Raw genomic sequence first — 25,441 nt, 5'->3', positions numbered from 1 at the left:
TTTAAAGAAAAATATAAGAATAATCCATGTCAGCCACCAAATCACCCGCATTACGAACTAATCATGCAATCGTCCGATGATACGATTTTCATAAAACTTGTCCCTTACAGACCGTTAATAACTTAATACTAAATTCTTTAATGAACAATCGTATTGTTTCTCTAATAAGTCAAAATGTTTAAGGACATTGGTATAAATGCCCAACCAAGGATATTGTTCTAAAAACTTTCGTTGAAGAAATGGTGCAATCAAAAAACATTTGACTTGACAATCTATCTTTTGATGAGCAGGATAATAAAATGTGTAGAAATAGGCGCAAGGAAACGGGCGCTACGTTAACAATGAGATAATGTGCGTCTCTCCGTTTCTTCCTATGCTGTCTTGCGGTGGGTGACCTTAAGTGCTCGGAATAATGTGGTGGCTCGATCGGTTATTTTAGGTCGGGCGTCCTTACGTGTCCTGAACAAAATGTCAGGACATAATTATGTTATTCACGCGTATTTCTAGCATGTAATTGGTTACAGTTATTTGACTGATGTACCGATTGTCCGTATCGCTTTCAAATTTTCTATCTGTCAGTTATACGAATATCAATTATGGCTTAACCACTTAAATTTTGCATTATTGCAATACAAGGGTCGATATTCATGTCACCTGGGCCGAATTCTCGTTAAGCATTGTGAAGTCTGTAATGCTTCCTAAATTTTTGGAAGGGATATATTGCAATAATATGTTTTAAAAAACAGAAAAGGTGTAATAGATTTTTTGTGCAACATCTTGTTTTGTTGTACACGTTTGGACTGCCAAACGCAGGCCAAGCGCAGTGCAGATACTGCAGCCAATCTGCCCCTTTTAGCTTTCAAGCGAATTGTAAACACATACGTCACGCTCGGGGAAACAGACGAATCACATTGAACTGCACCGCTCTCAAAATGCAGTAGCACGTTGGTGTTATGGTGTAGCGCTTGCCGCGCATGTTTGCACTGTATGAGAATCGACCTGACAAGCGGCAGTCTCGGCCATCAAGACGTTGACGTTTTCGCTTACGCGTATATATAGCACACACTGGCTTTTGCAGCAGCTTTTACTACGTCCACAAGATTTAGCTGCCGAAGTACTTAATTTTAAGTTACAGTACTTTTCTTCTCGTTGTTTTTACAGTATAAAGCGGAGAGTTTAATGCCTAGGTAAGTCAAACACTAGTACTGATTTTCGTAATGTACAAGAAAAACATCCGAAGCTCCTTTATATTAGCGCTTCATGCTTACAAGTTACAAGCATAGTGCGCCCTTTTTGAAACGACTGCATGTATTAAAATTTTGCAGATACGCAGATGGATATAAATATAATACGCATAAGAATAAAGGTAGAAATTTAAAGTTAATGCAGACGCAATTTAAAAGCATGCCTGGATGTACTGCAGCAATTTTGCGCAACCGAAAATGCCGGTCGTGCGAGCAGCTTATTGCAGTGTTTTCGTGGCACAGTGGGGCGGTTCTCAAACGGACTATTTCTTGAAGCGATCGAAGCTGCGCACCCGATTCTGCATGTTGGTAGTCGCATATGTATCGTCTCAAAATCCTAGCTGCGGCATGCGCGGCACAGATACTTCGTGATGCATTGAGTTAGATGGTGCTACATATAAGCATACTGTTAAATCTGTACTTTATGTATTACGTCTCGTTTTAGCTGGTGGCAAACCGGCATTTGGTTATTTGGCATCGGCATTTGCTATTCCCGATCAAAACATGCTGACTTTTAATTTCACATTAACTTTGCTGAGTTCTACAAGTACTTACGTGCCGTAGATTATTTTACATTCATCAAGGCATCCACGTGCTGCAATCTCTGTATACCTGCTGTAGGTGGACTGTTTTGTACAATACATACGGTACCTGAGTACGTAGACGCGAAAACATCGAGCCGCAAATTGACTGCGGTGATCATGATCATGAATGACGAATGGGCATGAAGTTTTTAAGTTACCGTTGCCGGTTATTGCGGTATCGCCTAGCATTCGCGGAAATGCTGTTTCAAACCGGTTTACAATTTTATCTTACCGTCTTTAACCATTTTAACCACTTTTTATTTGCGCATGCCATATTTTGCTACTTGTTGAAGAGCATGATTATTACGTTTCTGTTTTTCTTGCGTAAACCTGATGGTGCTGTACGGCTTAATATCGGCTTTTATAACATTATGGCATCAAAGTTTTAAATATGACCTATGTCGTCTCAATGACGGTAGAAGATCATTTACATTTAACGTTGATTGTACGCCGTTTTTAAGCAGGTAATATAAATTACCGCCGATCCACACAGATCATTCTGTAGAGCACAGTAAAGCTAGATTGTGGCTGACATTCGCGTAATTAAAAGTTATTACTCTCATTACGAAATGTCGCGTACAATATGACGCCAGAGTCTACGATTGAGTTTTGCGGTATACGCATATGCAATATCATAATTAGTGCGTATGCGAGTGCGATCATATATATTTACACAGAGTTGGATGCGGGAGTTAGGCACAGTATGGTTTATCGGTAACCAAATTCGCTTTCTCCATTTCTGTCAACACAGCCTAACCATCGATCTTTTCTGGTTCATTATTAATATAGAGCAGCGGAGAATGGTATTCCCGATCTTCTTGTATATATACCAGGGGTTCTATCCTCGTATTATGCAAATCATATGTCTGCCGCTGCTGAGAGACAGCTTAGCGAGCAACATGCGCGGTTTAATCCGGCGAATTCTCATCGATGCACTCCAGATGCTGGCGGTGTCATGTCATCGAAAGAAAATGTACGTAGGTGGATTTAAAACTAAAACTTAAACAAAAATCATTTAATCTCCTAAGACGAAGAAAATAGTGTTTAATAATTTTCTAAAGTTTGCCCTGTCGTTCCGCTTCTGTTTCTGTCCCGGGTCTACCGTCTACGTACAAATATTTTCCAGTATTAGTTTTATAACATGTTGGACTTTAATGCTTGCGCTTACAGTTTAAAATTGTACATCTTATCGCACAAAACCAGTTGCGCTGGGCGGCCTGGCATTTAAAACGATTTTCTACTAGGACAGTTCAATGCCTTCGTTTTCCATAGTTTTAATATGAATGGAAAGCATAAAACTTGTTAGGCGGCTTACTACACTGCAGATATCGGCTTTGTACGGAACACTTTGGTGCGCCCGGACGTAAGTAGTATATATATCGATCTTCGCCAACGATTGTTGTGACGGTGTTGCTGCTATGCTGCACATTGAGCGTCGGTCTTGAGGGCCAAAAATTGATTATTTGGTCTGCTAAGGCAGTTTCAGCACAGTTTGAAATATCTTTAAATCCACGTGTGATGGCATGCTGAAACCATTCGCCCTTGCAGTGCATCTATTTTACAATCAGGTTTATCTCACTCTTTATGGCTAACTGGCATTTCACTTAAAATTGCGTATTTACAATTGCTAATGCATGATTGTACTGAATTAAGTTGGCTTTAAACGCTCCTGCACTGCAACGTTAACTATAGTGACATGCAAAACGAGTTAGTGTACCCGTACCGTAATAAACATGACTACCTATTACATCAAGTATTATAAAAAAACATTCTGTGTAATCATGGCAAGATTTATCGGCTTCTTTCTGGATTAAATATTAGGAATGCAATGATTTGCAGGTGATGGGAATGAACTTCATTTAGAAAATTATAGCAAACGCGTCTAATCACTAGAGCGTCTTTTGTTAGCACTACAGATGTCTGTATATCTTGAATTTTTGCGCTTTGTTGAGCTATCGGTAAGAGCCATATATAGTTATGCTGAAAGTTGCAACTACTAGTTATATAGTTATGCAAAAGAAGCCGAAATATTGTTTTGCGAAACGGTGACGAATTTCTGATGTTTCCAACGCTATTATAATAATTACCAAATAATATTATGTACAGTACTATATTGCTACGAATTATTATATTGCTACGAACGTCGAAAATTTTAACAAAGAAGAAAGGAAAAATTAGAAACGATATCTAGGTGCTGCAGCTGTTTCAGAGTTTGGAAGGGACAACTGCTAGAGACCTGCTAGAGACTTACTTTCACGAGTTAGTTTTTTTCAAAAAATGTGTGTTATACACTATACGGGACGCACGCGTATAAAATTTAATACGTAGTTAGTCCAAAGTATTTAGATGTTTGTGAGCAACAACGATACGATCTGTTTATCAAGCCCCGACAATGGCTGATTAGTCTACCTCCTTGACTCTGCAGTAGTCGCCGCTGCGGAGTTAACGACATCAGTTCATTGTGCTACAGCCAGAAAGAGGGCTGCAAAATTATCTGTTTGTTCTGTGCATTGAATGGCTTCAAATCAATGAATGATAGAGGAAACAATCCGTCCAGTGTACGTGTACGATTACTGACTGGTCAGTGCAATTAACGGGTTGGTAGATCACCAAGTCTCGTGCCGATGCTGGTGGGAGGGGTATATCATCTTAAATGGAGCTTCGTTTGACTTGAGGAAATTTGAGATTTAACAACGTGGATGATATTACTGGCAGTTGCGCAGTGCCGTCAATCCTTGTGCACAGGGGCTGTACAATGTGTCAGTGGAACAAATGTGTATAATATAGATGTATTTAAATATACAGAGGATACGCCTCTTACCAATCTGTTTTCATTGGCAAGACCGGTTTTCTCAAGATTATTGAAACGAATATTTGTCGCTATATTTATCATCAGCGAGTTCCACTCGGTGCTTTTACGTGATCCCAGTCATACAACGTTGAATGCATCGGCTACCAACTGATCGAAAATTGTCATGAGTTCTCAATCAGCTTCCTTAGAAACCGAAAATTATCATAAATATTTTGAGACGTTCCCTTAAACTTAAAATTTCTATAGGCTACTGGTAGAGCTCTTTTCTCGTACACGATTGCTCAGGCTTACCTAAAAATAGTGCACTGTTTTGCAACGTTGTCGAATTACTACAAAATCTTAGTCCATAAAAACCATGACAAATTATCACTTCGCCAATTTAAAACAATTAATTACACCTCTGCGTTTAGAGGCCAATTACAAATGCAAGCAAAATTATGCAAAAATTATGTGCACTTTTTATGTTTAATTGGGGTGCAAAAAGTCGATATATAACCTTATGCCAATAATGCATAAGGTAAATTGACATAAATACAAATCGATACACGAGTCTGACGTGGCTATGGAGCGTATATATCAGAAACATAACTTTACATTTTGTTTTTCAGATGAAGATGGATAAAGACGATGAGATCCACGAAGTCGCTCTAAACGACATCAACGCCAGTTTCTCGTGCCCTTTATGTTATGGGTATCTTATAGACTGTACAGTGGCCGAACAGTGTGGGCACGCATGTAAGTGCTGTCATTATTCATATTCATTCTGTCAATTGTCATTCGGGGTTGAAACAGGATCCTCTGGCTGGACATCCACAGGCTCATTCGCAACTTTCTCTCTTTGTAGATTGCCGTTCATGTGTCTTGGCATACATACAGAGTGGACAGTTGGCGTGTCTACAGTGCAGTCGCGCTTTCAATGAAAGTGATCCCTACAAACCGTATGAAAAACTTCGGTAAACATGCAATTTTTAAAACACTTATCACAAAAATTTCGAATGGCAGCTTTACTGCGCTGTAGTCTTTACTAGGACTGCTTACAACTAATTTTGCTCTAGAGCCGACTATGCCTTACAACGACTGATATACAAGCTTGTACCAGGCTTGATAAACGGTAAGAAAACCCAGTACGAGTGTAAAAGGATAGCCAGTTTCTGCAATAGATGATTTCGTATTAGACCATCTTGTCATAACAGTTACCCGCCAATAACAGATTTTTTGCTCCGTTTAATTGTACCTTAATATAATCTGCATAACAAACAACGTCTCACTACCATACGCTGAGCAGGAAATCCTAATAAATTAAGTACTAACGGTATTTTATCTTTTAGATGAGACGGAGCGCCGATCGGCTTTCCTCAAATCTGAAAAAAGTGTGCTATAAGTTCTGGATTGCACAATGCAACGGTTTTAAGATAACTAACCTATGTATTAATAACTAACCTTGTCGTTTCCAGAAGCAAGAAGGCAAATTAAAAGATCTTGTGATGAGAAATCGGTTTTCTTCAACGACCGCTCCGTCATTTGTATTGAGTTAATTCATTTGTAAGTATTGCACACTGAGTACGCGTTCGAACTCCTCCTTCGCGTATTGCTGTCTTAAATCCCTTTTTTGTTTGCAGAAAGGCGGAAAGTGCAAAGAAATCTGGCTTAAAGGTCAGTCAAAATCACATAACTTAGATGGATCAAAATTACACAATAGGCGCATGATTTATCGTCAATACTGCCATGCCTACGCTATATTGCCAAATTACTTAGAAGCTTTTCCACTAAATTTTTTTCTTGCCGTGATTATAATTTGGGCATGGCAATAATCCCATTTCTCTAGTTTCTTTGCAGCTTTTAATATATGCCCCCATATTATTATGTTGTTGCTTTGCTTTTACAGGAAGCGAGTAGCTTGCAATTTCTTCGTTTAGAAATGTCCACAAGATTATCGATTCTGGAGCAGTTTATCAAGCTTCGGAATAACTTCATCGGACAGGTAACGAATCCGATATACACGCTGGTTAGACATGAACTTGGTAATATGCTTGTTGAATGTCATAAAATCTGGTTTGTGCAGTTATTTATCTCTGTAGTAATTATTTAAAAATTATTTAATGACGCTCGGTTTTCTGGTCGGACAGATGGAAATTGTGTTTTCTGCCACCCATACCTTTGCGCCTCTTTTAGCGGATTTTTCCATCACAGAACTGGCATATATGACCAAATGGGATCAGGTAACCCTAAATGTCCAACAGTCACATACTCGTAATATTACATAATTATTACAGACAGCGCTTTGCACAACCTAGATTATAGCACTTTGGTGATTTTCGTCTGTTTTTGCTTCTGCTAATTTTTTTCTTGAAATATTGTGCCGTTGCGAAGATATTGTGTCGTTTATTGTATTAATCCACTCTTATTTTTTTCTACTTGTACGGGGAGCAATACGTAACCTAAATGACAGGAATTTTAATGCGAGTACGTACTACATAAATGAACAATTGTCAGTGCTTTTCCTCATTAACGTGCAGATATGCCCCCATTGGCGCACTTATTAAGCAAATAAAAAGGCGTGCCCACCGAATCCATTTTCAATAATTACATCAATCTCCCTAAAGTATGGATTGTGCCAGCGTATTACTGTCGTTGGCACGCATGGAAAGATTGGTTCAGCTGGTAATGTTCACTGTCCCAGCATCCTCTGGGCAGTTTATGGATATCATAATAAGCAGCGTGCTGATGCATGCACGGTTAATTGACTATAGCTGCACTGACCGCTTTCCGCCCTACCGAAAGCCAGTGCACCACGAGTTGAGCGCATACCCCATAACAAAAAGCAGCAGCATCCTCAGTTTTCGCGATAGTGCATTGTTAATGAAATTCCTATTGACAGAGCCGTCCCCTTCAAATCTACTACAAGAGCCTCGATGCACTGGCCCCGCCTGTGCCGGCATCGATGGAAAACACAAAGATAATGGATGGAAAAAAGAACAGTAACCCTGTAGTGGAGTGTCAACCATCTACCAGCGGCCTGTCAACCATTCAAAAACCGGAAAGACAGCCATCGGTGGAAATTAGTCCACCACCGGAACCGGTTCGCCGGCAGACGGAACCTAAAGCCGGTGCTAAGCTAAAACTAAAATTCAATCGTAATGTGAAGAGTGGACACTGGAGAGTGGAAAATACTCAGCAGCGGAATAACAATGCAGCCGGCATTTCCAGTAAGCAGCCGATGAAAGTGACTGGCTTGCGGAATAAGCGCTGTTTATCGGTGCCAGACGAGACGTGCTCGGCAATGGCGGATAGTTTTTATGATATTATGGATGATCCCAACGGCCAGTCGAGCGACTGCCGGAAGCGGGTGTTTGTTGACTTACGTGATATGGTTAAATCATCGAAAATCGCAAAAGTCCTGCCTCTGCCTACACTTCCTGCCGTGCCCGCAGATAAACAACGGGATGAAGGGAATCTCATTAAAGATAGCCAATCGGCCTTTCTGTATAATACCGGGCTGGTTCCGGCTAGTCCCTCTGATACCGGTCGGGACATATTTAGCATTCAGCAGATTTTGAACAGTGAATCATAAATTGTGTGTGTTTGCTTTATGCCGTACAAGTACTCATAATTTTTATACTGTTGCAGCTGTAAATACAATTGTCAGTGTGGATGTATTTATCGTAAAGGTATCTGCACTTGTGATGTTGAAATGAGGTGTAACAGCTAATAGTAAGCTATGCATGGATCGTCTGTATTTCTAAACGAATCCTTCCCGTGTTCAGTATTTTCCTCTGAATAGGATGTGGCACTTCGGACTTGTGTGCTGTTTTTTTACACTCATGATTTACGGAAGGAAGAGTGTTGTGATGCAACACAGAACAATACACAAGCACTGATATTAAAATTAAAATGCAAAATCTACGCGAGTATGCAATGCAATAAAATGCAATGCGAGTATGCAATAAAATGCAAAATCTACGCGAGTATCGCAAAATCTACGCGATACATATAGGCAACCGCAAAATAAAGCATTTTACGCCATTACATTTGCATTTTCGCTCTTGGGACGTTTTTTATTTTGTATAAATTAATGATTTAATTCGAAGTTTAATTTTTTAACAGTCTGCGCTAAATTTAAATAGCTAAGGCACAACAGAACACTCGCCCGAGTACTCGTGAATTCTGGAACATTAGTGGAGCACTGTTAAAAAAAGGTGGCAGGTAGCGCGATGCCCTCGTCTGTTTCGAATGTTGTTAATCGATGTTGATTGCTGTATCACTATTAAATTCGATAAATTTTTTGATTGCTATATTTAATTTCATTTTTAATTTTTTTGTAATTATACATTTTACCTTTATTTCCATTTTTTGTTTACGGTCCAAGATATACATTCTCTCGGTGCACGTGGCGATTCATTTTATAGATTGTAAAGTGACAAAGACGGCTATTTCCACTTCATGCCGGTCGCTAATGTTCTTTACACTATAAATAACACTAGAGGAATGAATAATCGTATTAAATGATGTTGATGTAAATTTTCTATTCCGGTCGATTGCATTAGACTGCATGCTGACCATGTTATGCATGCAGAGGAATTTTAGCCATTAAGTTGTGTAGTAACCGTCTGTAATAGTGCATCGAGACGCAACGCAACGTTGGCGATGCTTGGATGTGAAAATACAGTACTGTACAGTGTACTTATCCAGCTGGACATTTGCGCACATGGTCTGGGATGGGCAATACATGTACACAGCAATCCGAAAGTGGGTCGAATATATAACTCGCTTAGAGCGATTTTGCCGGGACATCTAATCGATTTGAATGTCAAGTTAACTAAACCGGTTCTAATGCTGGAAATAAAGCGGAAGCATGATAAGTGCGACAGAGTGGGCAGTGGTATTGCTCCTTTTTCATAGTGCTATGCACACTGCACATACTGGTATTAGAAAAGAAGCCAGCCGCAGTTCCATACGTGCACATGGCATATGCATTTGCGCCTATAGTACCGGCCAACAATAAAGTCAGCTTTTAATTCGCAATGTACTCCAAGCTGCGAAAGCTGACAAAGCTCCATGAGCGTCATCCAAGCACGAATCACTGCGAGACTGAAAGGTCATCGCTGGCAAATTTTTGGGTTTTTAGGATTACGAGTCTCTGAAGTCTATGATGACAAAAGCCACGATTTTAAAAGGGAAAGATTGTATTTAACATACAAAAGCAAAAGAAATTCAAAGTAAAATAAATTTGGTGTAATATTTAATAACCGTATAAAGCAGTAATCTCGTGTAAATTACATTGTTTTCTGCTTTTCTGATGCTTTCACAAAACACGGCACCGTGTTTGGACAACCTAACTTTATTTACAGTTGATATAACATACTCATATTGATAATAAACTTTGCAGTGTCTTTTACATCAAAACATTAATTGAACATGCATCCGATAACTTTGCTATTGCAATATGTATAGTTGTATACGAAGTACTCGACTATATTTTGTTACCAAGTATTTACATACTTAATGGTGGCTTGTGGAATAATAAACTTTATACAAAATGCTGTTTTGTAAATTTTTCACTCTGCATGCATAACTAAAGGCGGCAACACAGGCGGCAACACAGGCGGCAACGGCGGCAAAACTATACGGGGTGCCGGGGTGCGTAATTCTCTGTAGCGCTCTGAAGAACGGCCGTGGTGAGAGTGCGTATATTAATATGGCAGCAATAATATTGTAAGCAAGCAATCAGCTATGATAAGTACGGGTAGGCTGGTAATATTATTGACCAGAAAACGTTGCTTGACTCCGTGGAAAATAAACGTACTTACGCGTTCCTCATAGCGTAAATACATGTACACAACCAACACTGTTTGAGTTTAATTTTAAGTAGACTCGACAACAAGTATGAAATCCGTCTTAAATTAGTTGCTAAAAAGTCCGTGTTCTTGTATACAATGTCAATATATAAGGCTAGTATACTAGGATTACGTATTCGGGATTGCGCTACCTGATGCACGAACAGAAAAGGATGATAATCAGTGGAGGTCATGCGCTCCCCAGGGCGTCGTTGAAGGTTAACCTTTTACGTGCTTGCTGCGCTAATGATTCCAGCAGCTGCCATATTTTAGAATTGGTTTATAAACATAACAATTGATTTTTATAATGAACATTGTTGCTGTTATTTTTTTTGTTTTGCTAAAACCTTCTTATTGCGATCCGTAGGTGCATGTTGATATTACCTTTAATATGCAGACATATCGATTCACAAGTTCTGTTCGGTATAAATTGTATCATAACTCGTGCCACAGCTGCGCTCAAAGAAGTACCGTACAATTCTTGAATTTACAGTTCATGCTTTGCTTTTTTACCGCGGAAGTGTCCGAACACAAGCCCTTGTGCGAGTAAGATCAGGTCAGTCGTAATCGGAGAAGGATCAGAAACTTCGTGGAGTATGGGTCAGTGCCGTTTCGTAAACTTGGCACGCTACGCCACAGAGCTGCTACCTAACCTACTCTACGAGTAGGCAATGTGCGGTACTTTACAGCACATTCATTATCCGTATTCTGTATGTACGTATAACAGCATCACTGCATTTCAGGTATTTAGGGCTATTTTTTACAGACTCGCTGCCGCGCAATTTTGTACTCGGGATCGTAGAGATGATAATATAATATATCATCTCGGCTTCATCGAGATGATAATATAATTAAGGATACGTATGTATGTATTTAGCAGTACCTCCAAAAGGTGCGCATTATTTTCTCGCATACGAGTACAGTACATGTAAACCATTTGCCCTTGTGCGTTCTTCTCTGGCGACTAACCAGTTATGGGCCTCACGGCTAATGATTAATAAAGTGTCATTAATAACAAGCTGCTTCAAAACTACAGGAAACTGGAACGATTAGTGCTTACTGCTTAGTCAGGAATGATTAGTGCCCGATGTTTTTCTTCTTGGCAGCTTTGCTGTGATTTTAATGTTTTAATGACTTTTATCATATGCTGCTGCGTTATACTAAGGAAACGTTGCTTAGATTTGAAATACAAATACAAGAAACAGAATATAATATTCTTATCTTGTTTCAATTAAAACAACGGTTTTGAAAAAATGAAACATTAACAGATTAAGGTTATTCCAGCTTGCCGTACAGATATTAACACCGCTAATTAAATTAATACATCAGATGAGCAGCGGAAAGAAATCTTTGTTTCAGAAAGTTTATTAATACAATCAATTAATAATCACTATGTTTATTAATATTAGTAATTTGTTTTTCAATTACAGTGTGATTCGGCATATCATCTTAAGATGATATGCCGGATCGAAAAAGCAAAGGGTCACAAGACGACACAATTAAATGAGTTATGTAAAGTCAAGTTCTTTCAATCTAATTCACCGTCCGATAAAGTATACGAAGAACGAAGATGACCATATATACGAAGATCATTCATACAATCATTCATGAAGATCAAGCAAGCAGTTATTATGTTGCAGCAACTTCTGGAAAATTTCAAAAGGAAAATACGTTTTAAGTCGAACACGACAACATTTCAGATAACTTTAGCAGAAAATTCACTTTATGTTTATATTCAAAAGGAGCAGAAAGCATAAAATAATTAAAGTCGTCGGAGGAAAATTTGGGCCATCTACTGCGTCGCTCGACGATAACCTCCTCCTTGCTTTTTCGGTCAAAGTTTCTTTTCCCAGCATAAACTGGGGGTCGAATCCACGAACCGTTACTGGAAACAGATAATTAGATTTTGTTAATTTTTTTACGCAGTCGTATTTCGTACAAGAACGCTATTAGATGAACACATCCTCTACGCGCGGTTCTACCGGTTATGCGCATGGTACAAGACGTAAAACTATCTATGCTGTAATAAATGGAGCAAGCAAAGTAACAATTACAAAGAGCTACATGGTTTACCGTTGGATGTTAGCGCTACGTAGCTGTAGTATTGCGGGCTGGTATGCCGATGCGAGTTGGAAACGGTGGAGTTTGTTTTGCTTATGTTTGCGACTACAGGATGGTTCGACAAGCCTGCATCAGCTGCTCTAGAAAGGCGAGATTTGTCAGAAAGTTGAGGGAGACATTTGATCTGCAATGCATCCATAATATACAATCCATTGTGCACGCTGAGGATAACATCGGCATGCATCGGCAAAAAATTCTGCTTCCGCACTTTGTACCTTTGGACAACGCTGCCGACACACTTGAACCGTTGCCACAAATCTGACATCGGGAGAATCCGGAAAGCGAAAAGCTCGGAATACGTTTTCCACTGTACTTCGGTCAATTTGTGTCATATCCGGAAATATAGTCGACACTTTCGCGCATCTGGAATAAAACTTAAAGGACAATTCACAACTTGCAGAATGCGAATTAATCTGTGAGGTACTATTGGTCTGCCAGCAGGTTGTTAGAGCATTATGTATGCATGAGCATCATATAATATAACCAAATAAAAATAAAACAACGGTAAAAAATTTGTATTTAGAAATCGTGGCTTCGTTTCCTACTGAATTAAAGTTTCTTTTCTTACCCCTCGTCAACAAAAGCTTCAGAATATCGTCGCTCATTGTTTCCTTGTGCAACAAGTTTTTGCACTCTTATTCCATATATCGCTGCAAAACAACCGTAAAGTTTCCCATAAATCCCTTTAGTGCCCTTTAATTGCTGCTTTAATTGCTGCTACGTACCAGCACTTTTTTTATCAAGACTAATTATCATCTTTATAGGGCTTCCGATGTCAATGGTAGCTCCCGGTTTTAGACGTTCATCCTGAAAATTGTCAAAATGTAATCGAATCAAATATCTATATAATCAAATATAAATATTTATAATCAAATAAAAGTTAAAACATAAACGGTAAACATGTAATGTAACCGGTTTGCGAAATAGCTTTTACGGTTCGTAAATTGCGATAGAGTGTGTACCGGTACCAAAGGCATGCTCTTTATTAATTAGGTACCTAGTTACCACGTACTGCATGGTTTTTGATCTGTATTACCTGATAAGTAATTGCTAAAGATACGTTGGGATCCGGCGTTGTTGCGGTGATGTTTCGTCTTGGAGTTATGGGAACTTCCAAGAAATCAACCGGCAGCGTTTGCTTTGATGGTACAAAATTTCGTTTATGCCTTCCAAATTCTTCTGCGCGTAATGAAGCTGGAACAGGGCGTGGATTTTTGCAGATAAAATCATTTTTTTGTGTACCATTTCTTGTTTTCATAATTTATAATCAAACCTGTTTCGCAAAAGGAACTTCTGGAGCTGCTGAATAATTTCAGCAAATCACTGCAGCACTTCCTTACGATTAGAAGTTCATAAACGGCCAGTTACATATTCTAAACATCGGTTGGCAGATAATGCCAGATACATACATCTATATTGGTGCAGCTGCTGTTTTAAAAACGTCTCCAAATTCCACTGTTTTATACTGCCTTATATTTTAAAACGCATACAAACTCTTACGCACAAGTCATTGCACATCAGCTCATATTTATATCTGAAATGGTAAAACCATTAAGACTCACCCGAAGTTAAAAGTATTGCCGAAGCATCATAATTTCCAACAAAACATGATGGCAGTATGATTATGAACAACCATAGCTGAATGGCGTTCCATAATAAACTCATTTTTGTAACTCTCGATAGTTCATGGTCATAGGATGAACAGGACAGTAATATCCTGTGGTCAATATCTCACTATGCGGGGTGTGACCACTTTTTCCCACAAACGTAACCAAAATGCATGATTGCCACTGTAGCGCGCACAGAATTTCGTGTACCGGATGTACAGGTACATGAGCAAACGACTGTAACGGGTTGTCTCAACTAGAATGTTTACATAGTGCTGAAATTTTACCTACCCACAATACGTACCAATCTCATGATCAAGTCGAAAGAAAGCAATTATTGTGGCACCTCGGAAGTCAACATAAGTGAAGTCAGTCATACAGTAGATTATTTCAACCTCGCAAAGCATGCTTCACTTGTGTTACCATCAATCGATCTAAGCATGCAAATTTGATTGTGCTGTATTCTAGGTGAATTTACATGTCTTGACACGGTACGTTTATTTTAGCGGTTCTGCAAGCTGTAAAACTTTGCAGGTGAGTAATTAATAATTTGCAACTTACGCAAGTGTACATACTGCAGGTTACTAAACGCAACAAGTAAGCACATTAAGTTATTACTAAGTACAAACTTACAGAATCGAGCGCTGTAAATCGCTCAAATTAATCCAAAAAATATTTTTTCTAGCATCATTAACACCTAGTATTATATTATGCATTTTTCCTGATTTGCGTCAAGCAGGTGCTGCTGTCACACTAATAGACAGTTATTTTAACAAGAAATCAAAACGAAAAGCAATCGCACATATGTTACGGTATGTATGTATACATGCAGTGGAAAGCACAACAAACTTATAATTATTCCATGATGACGTTGCGCTTCGGACCTATTAACTTCTTTGGACTGATGTTCCGTTTGAAGTCAGTGCCGGTACCCGCGGCTAGCTGCGCTTTGAACATCATTACGCCGGAAGGGTTGATTTTAAACGAAATAATATCTGCCGGTCGGAAATATCCATAATCTTTGTTGCTGAACAGATCACGCACAAAATAACCACTGGGCTCAGTCAAACCGTACGTCTGAAGGAGTAATACGATCAGGTACAATAGGGTATAATAGAGACTATTCTATTGTACCTGAAGGGACTGCGACCAGGGATAAGGTGTGCCGTCGTCCCTTTTGTTCCAAACAACTACCGATGAATGGCGAATTAATTACAAGTCAATCCCAAGTTAATTAAATGCAAAACAGAATTGCTAATTAGCGCAACATCCGGATCCTTACCAACAGCAAAGGAATAACTTGTTTTGTTGTTAATAACTGCTGTAGGCTCTACAGGACGCGCCCATACTTCAACACTCTTAGCCTGAAAAATTTTGTACAATTGTGAACAAAAAGCACGAATAAAGCGTGATATGCTGGCGTCTTGTAACTACAACAAGCCAGTAAAATAAGTACTTCTATCTAGCTGTATTATTATTTTACAGTTTCCAGTTTGCAATGTTGTGAATTGCTGCGGAAGCAGCGAAGAATGTAAATACCTAAGCATTGGAAACACAAATCTGCTAGTGACCTTTTCTACCTATCACTTTCGAAAAACTGATCCGAAAAAAATATGTTCAAAAACCCACAGAATAACCTAATAATACCATCCAAAAGCTGCGGTATCGCATTTTATTTAAATATTCGGCTTGTTTACGACTGCCTGTTATGTTAAAATTTAATGAGTGCTGCATTTCTACTATTGTAATCGAATGCAGTGCGGTATAATCAACTGCCATAACTGCACTTTCCGGATATATTGGTGCTACATAGTATGTTACCTGCGAACTGAAAATCTGCATTCCTTGAATTCCTAGTTTATCCTGATTCACAGCAATAACGTTCTTGTTCAGCAGTATTTTACGAATATCATGGCGGATGTGGCGAAGATCATTGGACATAATCAAAGGAGCGGCTAGCATCGACCAGAGCGCTAACTGTGCTTTAGACTGTTCGTATCTACGCAAATGCAGATCAGTTTATGAATATGACAAGGTTCTTAAACTTGCTGAATTGTGGCATGTAATACATCTGTTTCACATTTTGTAATGGATATTATGCAAATCTAATGAGATAAACTAATCGCACTACTTACGACAATCCGAAATTTCCTAACAGCAGCATGTCTGGATCATTCCAAGCCCCTGGCCCGGCAATTTTCACCAACGCAGCCTGATTTTGCGCAAACCATTCCACGATTTCCGTCATACTAGCCAAACTGTCCTGAATGTCGTCATAATTCCTCCACAAATTGCAGGTATCGCGTATTTGTTCCCACGGAACCTGTACATAATTTCTTTTGCTGCAAATATATTTTTCTGCGCACTACACGTTTTTACTGCACATTTGTATTTTTCTTATACTATATTAAAATTTCTTATACTACAATAAAATGCATTTACACTTAATACGAGTATATCGGTATATATTTTACTCTACTAGGTCATGTACACGTAACAAGCCTCTTTTTTTTAAACATTTGTCCATATTGCACCCTTCAACCACTTTCCGGTACAGAGCATACCGCTACACTGTAAGTTTTACGGCAGGTTGATGCGCGTTGTCATACTCGTACAGTATACTCGTATTATTGCCTATATTGCTCACTGTCATATTTGTGCCGGTTTCATATGCCGGCCAACTGCACGAATACACCATTGGGCGTCCAGTTTCGTTCATATACTTCCCCACTTCAGGATATGCTGAAACCGACAAATTGTTTTCAAAATATTGATCAGAAAATGTCAGTCATTGGTATTTGGTAAGTATATATTTTTTTAAATTTCCCGTACTCATATTAAACTCTGAAGAATCCTGATAACAGCCATCGAGCTTCACATAGTCAACTCCCCAATCAGCAAATGTTTGGATGTCCTGCTTCTCGTGCCCTTGAATACCAGGATAGCCGCCACACGTGTTGGTTCCAATATCTTCGTAAATCCCAAACTTCAAGCCTTTGGAGTGAATCTACAAATTGTATCAACGGCGGCCAATGTATAAGTTCGGTGACGTATACCGCTTCTGCTAGAATAATTGTACTGTGTTATTGCAGTGATTAGTTGCAAAACACATAAAATCACGAGTAATTCGAATTAGCACACTTACAAAATCCGCAAGAAATTTTATTCCATTCGGAAATCGCTCGGGATCCGGAATCAATCGACCTTGAGCATCTCGGCTTTTGTTCATCCAACAGTCTATAATTCATATACTGGTTTGACACTCACAATATGTGTATTATTATATCTGTAGTGTATTTAATCCCGTAACAAAAATGTCCATCCAGAGTATGTAAAGTCATATAGAGCGTGCGTAATACCCCATCAAATTAGCGATATAGTATTCAATTTAAACACATTTGGAGTGAACTGTGTTGTATAAACTATAAAGGAGCTTTGTAATAATACTAATGCATATAACAGAAATTCGTAATATTTTGATCCAAGTTATTTACCGTCAAGGATAACATATTCATATCCGGCATCTTTATAACCATCGGCTGCCATTCTTTCCGCTATCTCCATGAAGAGTGTTTCACTAAAAATCGAACGTTCGACGATAAGATCTGGAATCTAAATCTAACCAAAACCTCATAACAGTTTATTTTACCGCTAAATATAATTTTTAAAAGCACCGATTATGAGCATCACTGGCACTCGTATGCGCAGTACCTATACTTCGAAGTATAGCCAATATCATAGCCATTCTGCCCATAACGCAACAACAATACAATACATCTTGTAGTTGAATATACTGCACAAGATATATATATATAGTCTTTTCTTACTCAGAGCTTAATACGGCATAATTTAAAAATTTTTTCAGTAAAGTCGTCGTCCTTTGCAGTAGAGTGGTAATGGAAAAAAGCAAAAGAAAATGTTTTCATAACAACTTAATTAATTCTAAAAATAACCATACTTTAGGTCTGCAAGATCACACCAGTCACGACCCACACCAAATTCAGCATATCTGTATACGGTACCTAATACAATTGTGCGGGTCATTTTTGCAGTCGACGTTACACCGGAAGCGTTCCCATGCAAGCCATCCCATCGGTGGAGTGAGGGCTGCAAATCACAATGAAGGGCAAGTTCGAAACTCACATTAACCACAAGCTTCGAAAATACTACAAAGAGGCATTAAGTCTTAAATGCTTAAAGGATAATAAAAGTTTAATCCAACTTACCTAAGCCGTTGTCAAGAGCGGAAACTCGGGAATACCACTTCACGGCACACAGAAATAATATCACATATATCTGCGACGCCATATTGGCAACTTCATCCAAATAATAAAACTAAATTTTGAAATGCGTTGCACATAAAACACTATAGCTCTGCCACTGATAAAGTTTGTTACAATCAAAACTGGATGTTCGGTATTGTAGTCCGGTCTAACCAATACAGCGACTCAAGATGGTACAAAACGTCGAGTTAATTTACAGTCGATAATTTATAAAATTACGACTTGTGGGTGGTGAATGAAAAGTGTTTGCAGTTGCAACAGGTGCGATCTTTCGCTAAAGATTACTGGCTGGCTAACGGTAAGCAAATACTTTCATAAACACTTTATATTATACCGTAGTTGTTGTTAAATAGGTAGTTGAAACATCGTACAGTACGTTGTCGGCATAAGTGTAATAAGTTTGGTATGATAGTCTGGAAATACACGTATCAGCAAATTGCATACTTCTTATACATGAGGAGTTTCAGTTAGTTCTGCACTTTGCAATCTTGCGCCGATGTACAAACTGATTGACTTATCACATTTCAAGTGAAAGTGCAATGAACCTGAATAATTCCTAACCACAAGTGCAATATTAGCAGGAATATATTATCGCCGCAGCCGCTTCGTGTTTTGTTTTTAACTCAAAGCGTGATTATTTGTTACATATAAGTCTATCGACTCTTTACAAAATCAGTTATCGATAGGTAATAATAGCCTTAATAGTTATCGATCAGTTATCGATAGGTAATAATAGCCTCTGCTAAGCAAGGAAATAAACGCACTATAAATTTCCTTGTTTCAAACATATATATATATATATAAACAAGCCAAATTCATGAATTTTATATTTAACCTTGTTAAACGTTAACGATGGAACTACTTTAAAATTTGCTCGACTAAAGAGTCATTAACTGTTTTCCGCGGAAGCGGCTAATCCGTTAATTTTGGTGTGAATATGAACCATTTTGTAAAATACAGTTGTTTCGCTTAAACGCAGCTAAACATTTTTTACTTGAAAGCAGGAATGCAAGGTGCCAGAAAAAGGACTGGGATGTTCTGTTGGTATATGTAATTAGACCAGCAGAACATGGAAGTTTGTTCGTTCAAACAGTAAAATGTAAGTTCGTAAAGGCTTTCAGTCTGCTATCCCTTCCGGGTGGAGCAACCTTATAAGGTCAACCGTGGCTAGAATCGTACAGGTTGTGCACCAAAAGCATGTGTATTCCCACTTCCATCAGAGGTGCAAAATCAAAATGCATTCTATTCATAAGTTAATGAAACAACATAACTCACAAAAAAATTAATTTAATCGTATTTTTTTTAAAAACCTAAAAACGTGAATCGCGTCAATATTTTAATTACGGCGGATCATGACTTTGTGAAAGCAAAATCGTATGTTGTACAGTTTACGAATATTGTACTACTGTCTTTTGGCCATAGCTAGTCCTTTGGTATTTTATTTTCTCGAAATAGGTAAAAGCATTGTAGTGTGTACCCACTGCCCAGTGGACAATCTGTTTTTGGCAACATACACACATAGCTGATAGCCGATATACAGTAGGATACAAGCGAGTAATTCCAACAGGAAGCAAGAACGTATCGTTAACGAATGACCCATCCAGTTAGCCAAATTCCAGTTTACACATGCGTACCGAAATGAATTCCTTTCACTTCCGCAAACTGTATAATGCACCTCTAACCCGATAGAATCCAAAATAAGTGTGTGCCTTTACTTAAATAAAAAAGACTGGCAAATCAAAATGTTGCAAAATTTTTTGCAGTTTCTTTGCATTGAATGTCGTCACAACCTTGTATGTAAGTGCATGGCTAGCTTTGCGGCTAAATCGCATCTCTACTTACAGTTGTTAGGGTACTGTAGTGACGTTCACAAGTTAGACCACAGAGTTCGTATACCGGAAAACTGCGCATGGATACACCCACGCTGCACGGGCATTTTTCACGGCCTGCATCGCATTTTACTTTTCTTACTTCAGAGTTCAGATAGCAAATTTCCATGTAATTTCAGTGTTTAACTATTTCACCCATATCTTCATTATTATCAGAGCTCTGAAAACAATCGTCACTTCCCCTCTTGTAAAGATATTCACTGTCAATCCCAGTGCTGAACACAAACCGTCCCCCTCGCAGGGGCATCACCCCAAAAACCACAACAAACCAACACGGTAAATCGGAGCTCGAGTTTGTATGCTTTACTTTTCAGCCTTCCAAGTTAACAGCTGATTTTGGACTTTCAGAGATTACTAATTAGTTAAAATAAAATGTTAAAACATGAAGGTTGCTCAAGGAATTCCGATTTTAGTTTGCTGGTGAAATATCGTGAATTTTGCCCGTGCAGCGTGGGTATATATAGTGTTCATTTTTCCGGTAAACGTACTCTGCGGTCTAACTTGTGACCGTCACTACAGTAATTAATTCATTTAGGCTTTTGTTTTTGTGTATTTGTGATTCGTCATTTTGTGAGGTATCCACTCAATTAAGTAATTCTTTAATTGATATTGCAACTGTGAATAATTCGGACGATCCGATGCGGAGTTTGAAGACATTTAAAGTAGATAAAATACGCTTTTCGAAATTAGTGGCAAAACAACCTATGATAAAATATGACGACGAGTACTTTTACTGCGCCATTCTTTGTGCATGCATCTAGTGCATCCGCGAAAGCTTTCTGTTGCTATAAACGCACTTTGCATGAGTGACAATATTTGATAAATTACTATAGTGTGAAATGTTCATTTGTACAATTGTAATGAAAAGTAAATTTGCAGCAGTTATATTTTATGAATGGCGTTTGGAAGTCAAGAAAGCAGAGTATAGTACGAAAATTCGAAATTCAAAGACTTTCCGCACCCATAACAGAACGCCGCTAAAATACAAGATTTAATTAAAAAAGCTATATGGTAATACGAGTATCACCTTCCGACCAACAAATCCCTTCGACGATTTTTCTTCTGCGACGTTCTACGACTGAAACTGATGCTCTAGCTGTGTTAGTTGCAACCTCACACACAATACGATATACCCATACAATATCGTAATTCTACAAATACTTGATCATATTAATTTGTTGAGCGAAGCTCGTCTTATACATATTGAGAAATAAAAACAAAATACTAGAGTAGCTGTAGTAGCTGTTACCAGTTACGGTACTGAATACAGTTAGCATGGAAGTGGGGGAATACTGAAGGTAGAGAGTTGGCCCGTGCCCGATTCTACGGTAGGCACTTTTTTAACGTCGCTTAAGCAGCTTTTAAACGTTGATCAGTGCTGCGGATTACCTCTGCAATGCACTGGTGAGATGTCGCAGCTACACATAGTATCAGTATACTTATGGAGCCGTTTTTGACATACACAAAGACGTCTCCAACTATGGCCTTTGAACGTGCTAAACGTGTCAAGAAGCGCACCAAAAACTCTGAGAATCGACGTTCGCCTTCAGTTTTTTATTACCAATCGTACCCGCATTCCATCAGTAAACAAAACAAACAAAAATTAACAAATTAAAAACCGTCCTAGAAAATACAACCCAACACGAAAAAATAAAACAATATTCTGGATAGAAATCTAAAATAACAGATTTATTGACTTACTAGCCACTGGGCGCGCTGCTAATGAAATTCAAAAAAAAATTCTTCACCAACCAAACCAGAAAAGTCTGACAATATTGTCGAAAATGTAATCGAAAATGTAAGGCTTTCATCTTCCGGGCATTCATCGTCGCTACAGCCGTACACCGCTTGCCACGTTGTATCCAAGCCCGTCGAAATACACTATAAAAAGAAGATCGAGGAGACATCAAAAGAACTTTGAAATTTTTGCTATACAGCAGGCATAAGGAAAACGAAACTCACCCTTTGTCGCTCCACTGCAATTTGGATGCTCAATATGCATAATTCCCGATGGTGGCTGTTGCTGGTTACTGCCGACCGCGCGCAGTTTCTTCTGCTTTTCAGTCCAACGATTTCGTGTGCGCGGTTTGACGATGCCGTCGTGACAGCAGTTCCTGTCCATTGCCTTCTTTCTTACCTATCGTTTTAAAATTGTTGCAGAATTTTCAGTAATTTTTGGAATACATACTCAACTGCTATATAGCCGAAACGCATTTTATCATTTTACCCAATTGCCACAAAACTTGCGATCAAAGCAACGAGCTCTTAATATGCAATAAATATTATATATATTATTTATTCAGAAATATTGCTTCTATTTTTTCAGACGCGGATATAACTTTTTAGAGTAGACAAGCTCTAAAACTAATGTGTTAATTTTTATTCGTAGCTTACTTTTGAGCAGGGCTGCATCATCTGTGGTAGGGACGATATCGTCAAGAATCGGATTCTCGTGTTGCGAATTCCGCAGGGCCTTGGGAGTGCGGCCATTTGTCGCTCCGATGGGACTTATCGTTTTTCTTGGCATCAACTTCACGTTTTCATCCGGATACGGCCTAATAAACAAACCTTAACGCGAACTCCAATGCAAAATCAGTATAATGCAATTAGCAAAAATAGCTGCTCAATTAAAACATGCGATATCGCAGATTTCCCTGTAGTACAACGCCCGAAATCTATAGCCACTACAGGAAGCGCAACATAAGAAATCGATTTTATTCGTTTACCTTCTGCATGGCAGGCTGGGTTAGGGTAACTTCATCGTTTCTTTCATCTTCTGCGATACCAAAGAGGCTGGCCGGATACAGACGATTATCGTCGGACTGTGCGTTGAAAGGGGGTTTCCTGGCATGAAGGGATGGTTGCAGCGCAGACAGCGGACTAAACTGAAGTTTTCCGAATGTCCTTCAACAAGCGAACGTCTTTGTAGGTTCGCACAGGACGACAAGAGCGACAAACGGGCTTGTTTAGATCTTCTTGACTTTCAGAAGCAGTCCATCGCCTGATAGCCATGTTTGCGATATCGCAGTTAACTTATTCCAGAAAAGCGAAAACGAAAAAATATCCTCAAAACGGTGGAACCAGGAGTTCAAAAATAAAAATATGCATTCACTCTGCAGCGAAAGCAACAGCCAAACACGACTGGATTCAGTGGAAAATACCATGGCGGGTACACTGACTCTGAAACAAGTACTGCCACGCAACCAACAAAATAAACATCCTCTGGTTGGGCACTGCGGCTTTGGACAGGTCTTCCATTTGGCCGAAACGCAGGTTTCGATAGAGTAATAAGTGGCACAAAGAATGTGTAACAAGACAATATTGTCAGTGATATTAATAATTTGAATATTTTATAATAAGGGAATAAAGGATCAAAAAAATTTGGATCAATGAAAAGTACAAACTGTATGCAGTAAGATAATTTTTTTATTTTACCGAGTGAGTGGCAGTTAGTCAGCATATTCAGCACGGGCCTGTACGGCACCTGTGCAGCACCTGCTTACTACGGCCTGTGAGCGGCTCAAAAAACAAACAGTGCAAAAGCCTGCATTTTGACACGCATCGCACACCACTGGACATCTCCTGTACGTATAGTTTTTTACCGTGTAGAATCGGGGTGGTCAAGACATTTCAAAAAATTTGGAGGTCACTTTGCATACCTAATGGTACCCAGTAAAATTCACTGCGCCTTTTTCCGTATTCTGATTAAAAAAAACAGCGCTATACGAGACGATGAGTTACTCAGCTTTATTGTAGAGCGGCAGCAAAAAATTCAGTCTGTACTTTTGTTGAGTGGCAATGCTCAAATTAAGGCACAGTAAACTCTGTGAGATTGAACAACCGCGAATATTGAACGCTCGGCTAGGAACCGCAGTGTCTTTTAGACTGCGAATGTTACTGCGAATATTGAACAGTTGCTTAAATTGAACGCTTTTTAAGGAACCGCAGGTGTTCAAATTACACAGGTTTTACTGCAATAGTCTACACATGAACAGATAATTACTTTTACAAGTAATTAACTGATACACTACACCGTTTACATCTTTCCACAGTAGAAGTAGCTATTAAAAATCATCTAAAACCACAAAGTTTAACACAACTCGATATCGATAACCAGTTCAGAGCACTGATGCAGTTCCATAATAATTTAATGGAATCTGTTACTAGTACTTGGCTTTATTCTAATATTACAGTTATCGTACAGAAATAAATAGTAAGGACTAAGGATGATAAAATTTATGGTGCCTAGGTACGAGTATAAAGGGTGCACCATAAATGTTGAAATGATAGAAAAGGCCTTAAAACCGAAATTTTTTCTGTACTTTTATTATAACAAGATAAATACTAGCCGTAATGTCCTTGACTCATAGTGACAATTTGAGCCTTTTTAAAGAGTCATACCGTTCTTATTTACAATGTACAAAGATCAATAGCAGCTGATGTCGGAAGATGGCTGCTGTTTTGCCTGCAGAGTTTCCGAAAGTAAGTAGTACATGTTTTATGCCCTTTTCATTTCCGATGTTGAAAAAGAGGATATGTTTCTAGAGTCAGCTAGACTTTCTATAATAAAATACTTGCTTGGTAAAGCGAATACCGAACCGGCTTTTAATTCGCTTCTATTTATAAAAATCTTGAAGAAAACGCCAATACAGAATTATATTAAAATTGTGTATAATGCTTGATTTTATTATGTACAGTTCTGCATTATCGTTTCTTTAGGATTTTCACATCAACACCAACACATCGGCAAATCAACATAAGTACTACGTTGGTGGCTTTGTATATAGATAACATTATGGTACATGACACAAGTCGGTATAGCAAAAGGGCAATTTCTGGATTCTGCTAGCACTCTATTAGCGTGTGCGGCGCCGTGCAGTAATAAGTACCATACAAACCGGACTGTGATATCACGTGTGATTATTTATTATTGCAAACTGATCGAATATCGGAACTACTGTTCTGTGCAGCGAGACATGCTGCCGCTGGATGCACTCTGGTTGGATCAGGGAACCGGATAAGCAGTGCTCGATGTGATATGAGTGGCCTAGCCGTTGCCGTTAACTG

At 38.8% G+C, this 25,441-nt stretch overlaps 3 protein-coding genes and 1 long non-coding RNA gene across 7 annotated transcripts; 1 reads left to right on the top strand and 3 right to left on the bottom strand.

Annotated features, from left to right (window-relative positions):
• The first annotated feature begins 1,005 nt into the window (after window positions 1-1,005).
• LOC129597071 (polycomb complex protein BMI-1-A-like) lies at window positions 1,006-8,509 on the top strand. 3 transcript variants are annotated; one of them, XM_055494506.1, is made up of 10 exons: window positions 1,006-1,187; window positions 5,249-5,375; window positions 5,485-5,593; window positions 5,696-5,751; window positions 5,969-6,010; window positions 6,095-6,182; window positions 6,260-6,293; window positions 6,526-6,621; window positions 6,767-6,859; window positions 7,519-8,509. In XM_055494506.1, the coding sequence occupies exons 2-10, from the start codon at window positions 5,249-5,251 to the stop codon at window positions 8,209-8,211; spliced, it is 1,338 nt and encodes a 445-aa protein (XP_055350481.1). In that variant the 5' UTR covers window positions 1,006-1,187; the 3' UTR covers window positions 8,212-8,509. The 3 variants fall into 3 exon arrangements, with proteins under 3 accessions (XP_055350481.1, XP_055350482.1, XP_055350480.1); XM_055494507.1 differs by lacking the exon at window positions 1,006-1,187 and adding an exon at window positions 1,719-2,292; XM_055494505.1 differs by lacking the exon at window positions 1,006-1,187 and adding an exon at window positions 2,331-2,801.
• Window positions 8,510-12,028: 3,519 nt separating this feature from the next.
• LOC129597039 (uncharacterized) lies at window positions 12,029-14,651 on the bottom strand. 2 transcript variants are annotated; one of them, XR_008691509.1, is made up of 7 exons: window positions 14,158-14,651; window positions 13,632-13,789; window positions 13,321-13,402; window positions 13,164-13,245; window positions 12,811-12,958; window positions 12,548-12,675; window positions 12,029-12,359 (listed from the first exon to the last, which is right to left on the bottom strand). XR_008691509.1 is itself a non-coding variant. In XM_055494459.1 (7 exons), the coding sequence occupies exons 1-7, from the start codon at window positions 14,258-14,260 to the stop codon at window positions 12,193-12,195; spliced, it is 912 nt and encodes a 303-aa protein (XP_055350434.1). In that variant the 5' UTR covers window positions 14,261-14,577; the 3' UTR covers window positions 12,029-12,192. The 2 variants fall into 2 exon arrangements, 1 of the variants encoding a protein (XP_055350434.1); XM_055494459.1 differs by having other exon boundaries at window positions 12,548-12,719; window positions 14,158-14,577.
• Window positions 14,652-14,788: 137 nt separating this feature from the next.
• LOC129597038 (alpha-N-acetylgalactosaminidase-like) lies at window positions 14,789-18,879 on the bottom strand. Its single transcript, XM_055494457.1, has 11 exons — window positions 18,429-18,879; window positions 18,225-18,309; window positions 17,697-17,779; window positions 17,348-17,439; window positions 17,035-17,209; window positions 16,850-16,944; window positions 16,338-16,525; window positions 16,024-16,201; window positions 15,485-15,566; window positions 15,337-15,392; window positions 14,789-15,279 (listed from the first exon to the last, which is right to left on the bottom strand). Exons 1-11 carry the CDS (start codon window positions 18,508-18,510, stop codon window positions 15,058-15,060), a joined length of 1,338 nt encoding a protein of 445 aa, XP_055350432.1. The 5' UTR covers window positions 18,511-18,879; the 3' UTR covers window positions 14,789-15,057.
• A 3,040-nt stretch (window positions 18,880-21,919) lies between these two features.
• LOC129597128 (uncharacterized) lies at window positions 21,920-23,949 on the bottom strand. Its single transcript, XR_008691522.1, has 4 exons — window positions 23,101-23,949; window positions 22,769-22,929; window positions 22,337-22,511; window positions 21,920-22,255 (listed from the first exon to the last, which is right to left on the bottom strand). It is a non-coding gene; the product is annotated as an uncharacterized LOC129597128 (long non-coding RNA).
• Window positions 23,950-25,441: the final 1,492 nt, after the last annotated feature.

This window comes from Paramacrobiotus metropolitanus, unplaced genomic scaffold (assembly GCF_019649055.1).
Source record: "Paramacrobiotus metropolitanus isolate TYO unplaced genomic scaffold, Prichtersi_v1.0 Parri_scaffold0000100, whole genome shotgun sequence".
Classification (NCBI taxonomy): domain Eukaryota; kingdom Metazoa; phylum Tardigrada; class Eutardigrada; order Parachela; family Macrobiotidae; genus Paramacrobiotus; species Paramacrobiotus metropolitanus.
This window is presented reverse-complemented; position numbering and strand designations above follow the sequence as displayed.

Coding starts and splice junctions, on each gene's coding strand:
- LOC129597039 (XM_055494459.1), bottom strand. CDS start 14,260: ATGAGTTTATTATGGAACGCCATTCAGCTATGGTTGTTCATAATCATA. Junction 12,959..13,163: donor GAAGCTTTTGTTGACGAGGG/GTAAGAAAAGAA, acceptor GTTTTATTCCAG/ATGCGCGAAAGTGTCGACTA. Junction 12,720..12,810: donor GTCGGCAGCGTTGTCCAAAG/GTACAAAGTGCG, acceptor GATGCATTGCAG/ATCAAATGTCTCCCTCAACT.
- LOC129597038 (XM_055494457.1), bottom strand. CDS start 18,510: ATGGCGTCGCAGATATATGTGATATTATTTCTGTGTGCCGTGAAGTGG. Junction 17,440..17,696: donor TGAATATGTTATCCTTGACG/GTAAATAACTTG, acceptor TATGAATTATAG/ACTGTTGGATGAACAAAAGC. Junction 16,202..16,337: donor TTAGGAAATTTCGGATTGTC/GTAAGTAGTGCG, acceptor GCATTTGCGTAG/ATACGAACAGTCTAAAGCAC.
- LOC129597071 (XM_055494505.1), top strand. CDS start 2,691: ATGTCTGCCGCTGCTGAGAGACAGCTTAGCGAGCAACATGCGCGGTTT. Junction 5,376..5,484: donor CGAACAGTGTGGGCACGCAT/GTAAGTGCTGTC, acceptor CTCTCTTTGTAG/ATTGCCGTTCATGTGTCTTG. Junction 6,294..6,525: donor CAAAGAAATCTGGCTTAAAG/GTCAGTCAAAAT, acceptor TTGCTTTTACAG/GAAGCGAGTAGCTTGCAATT.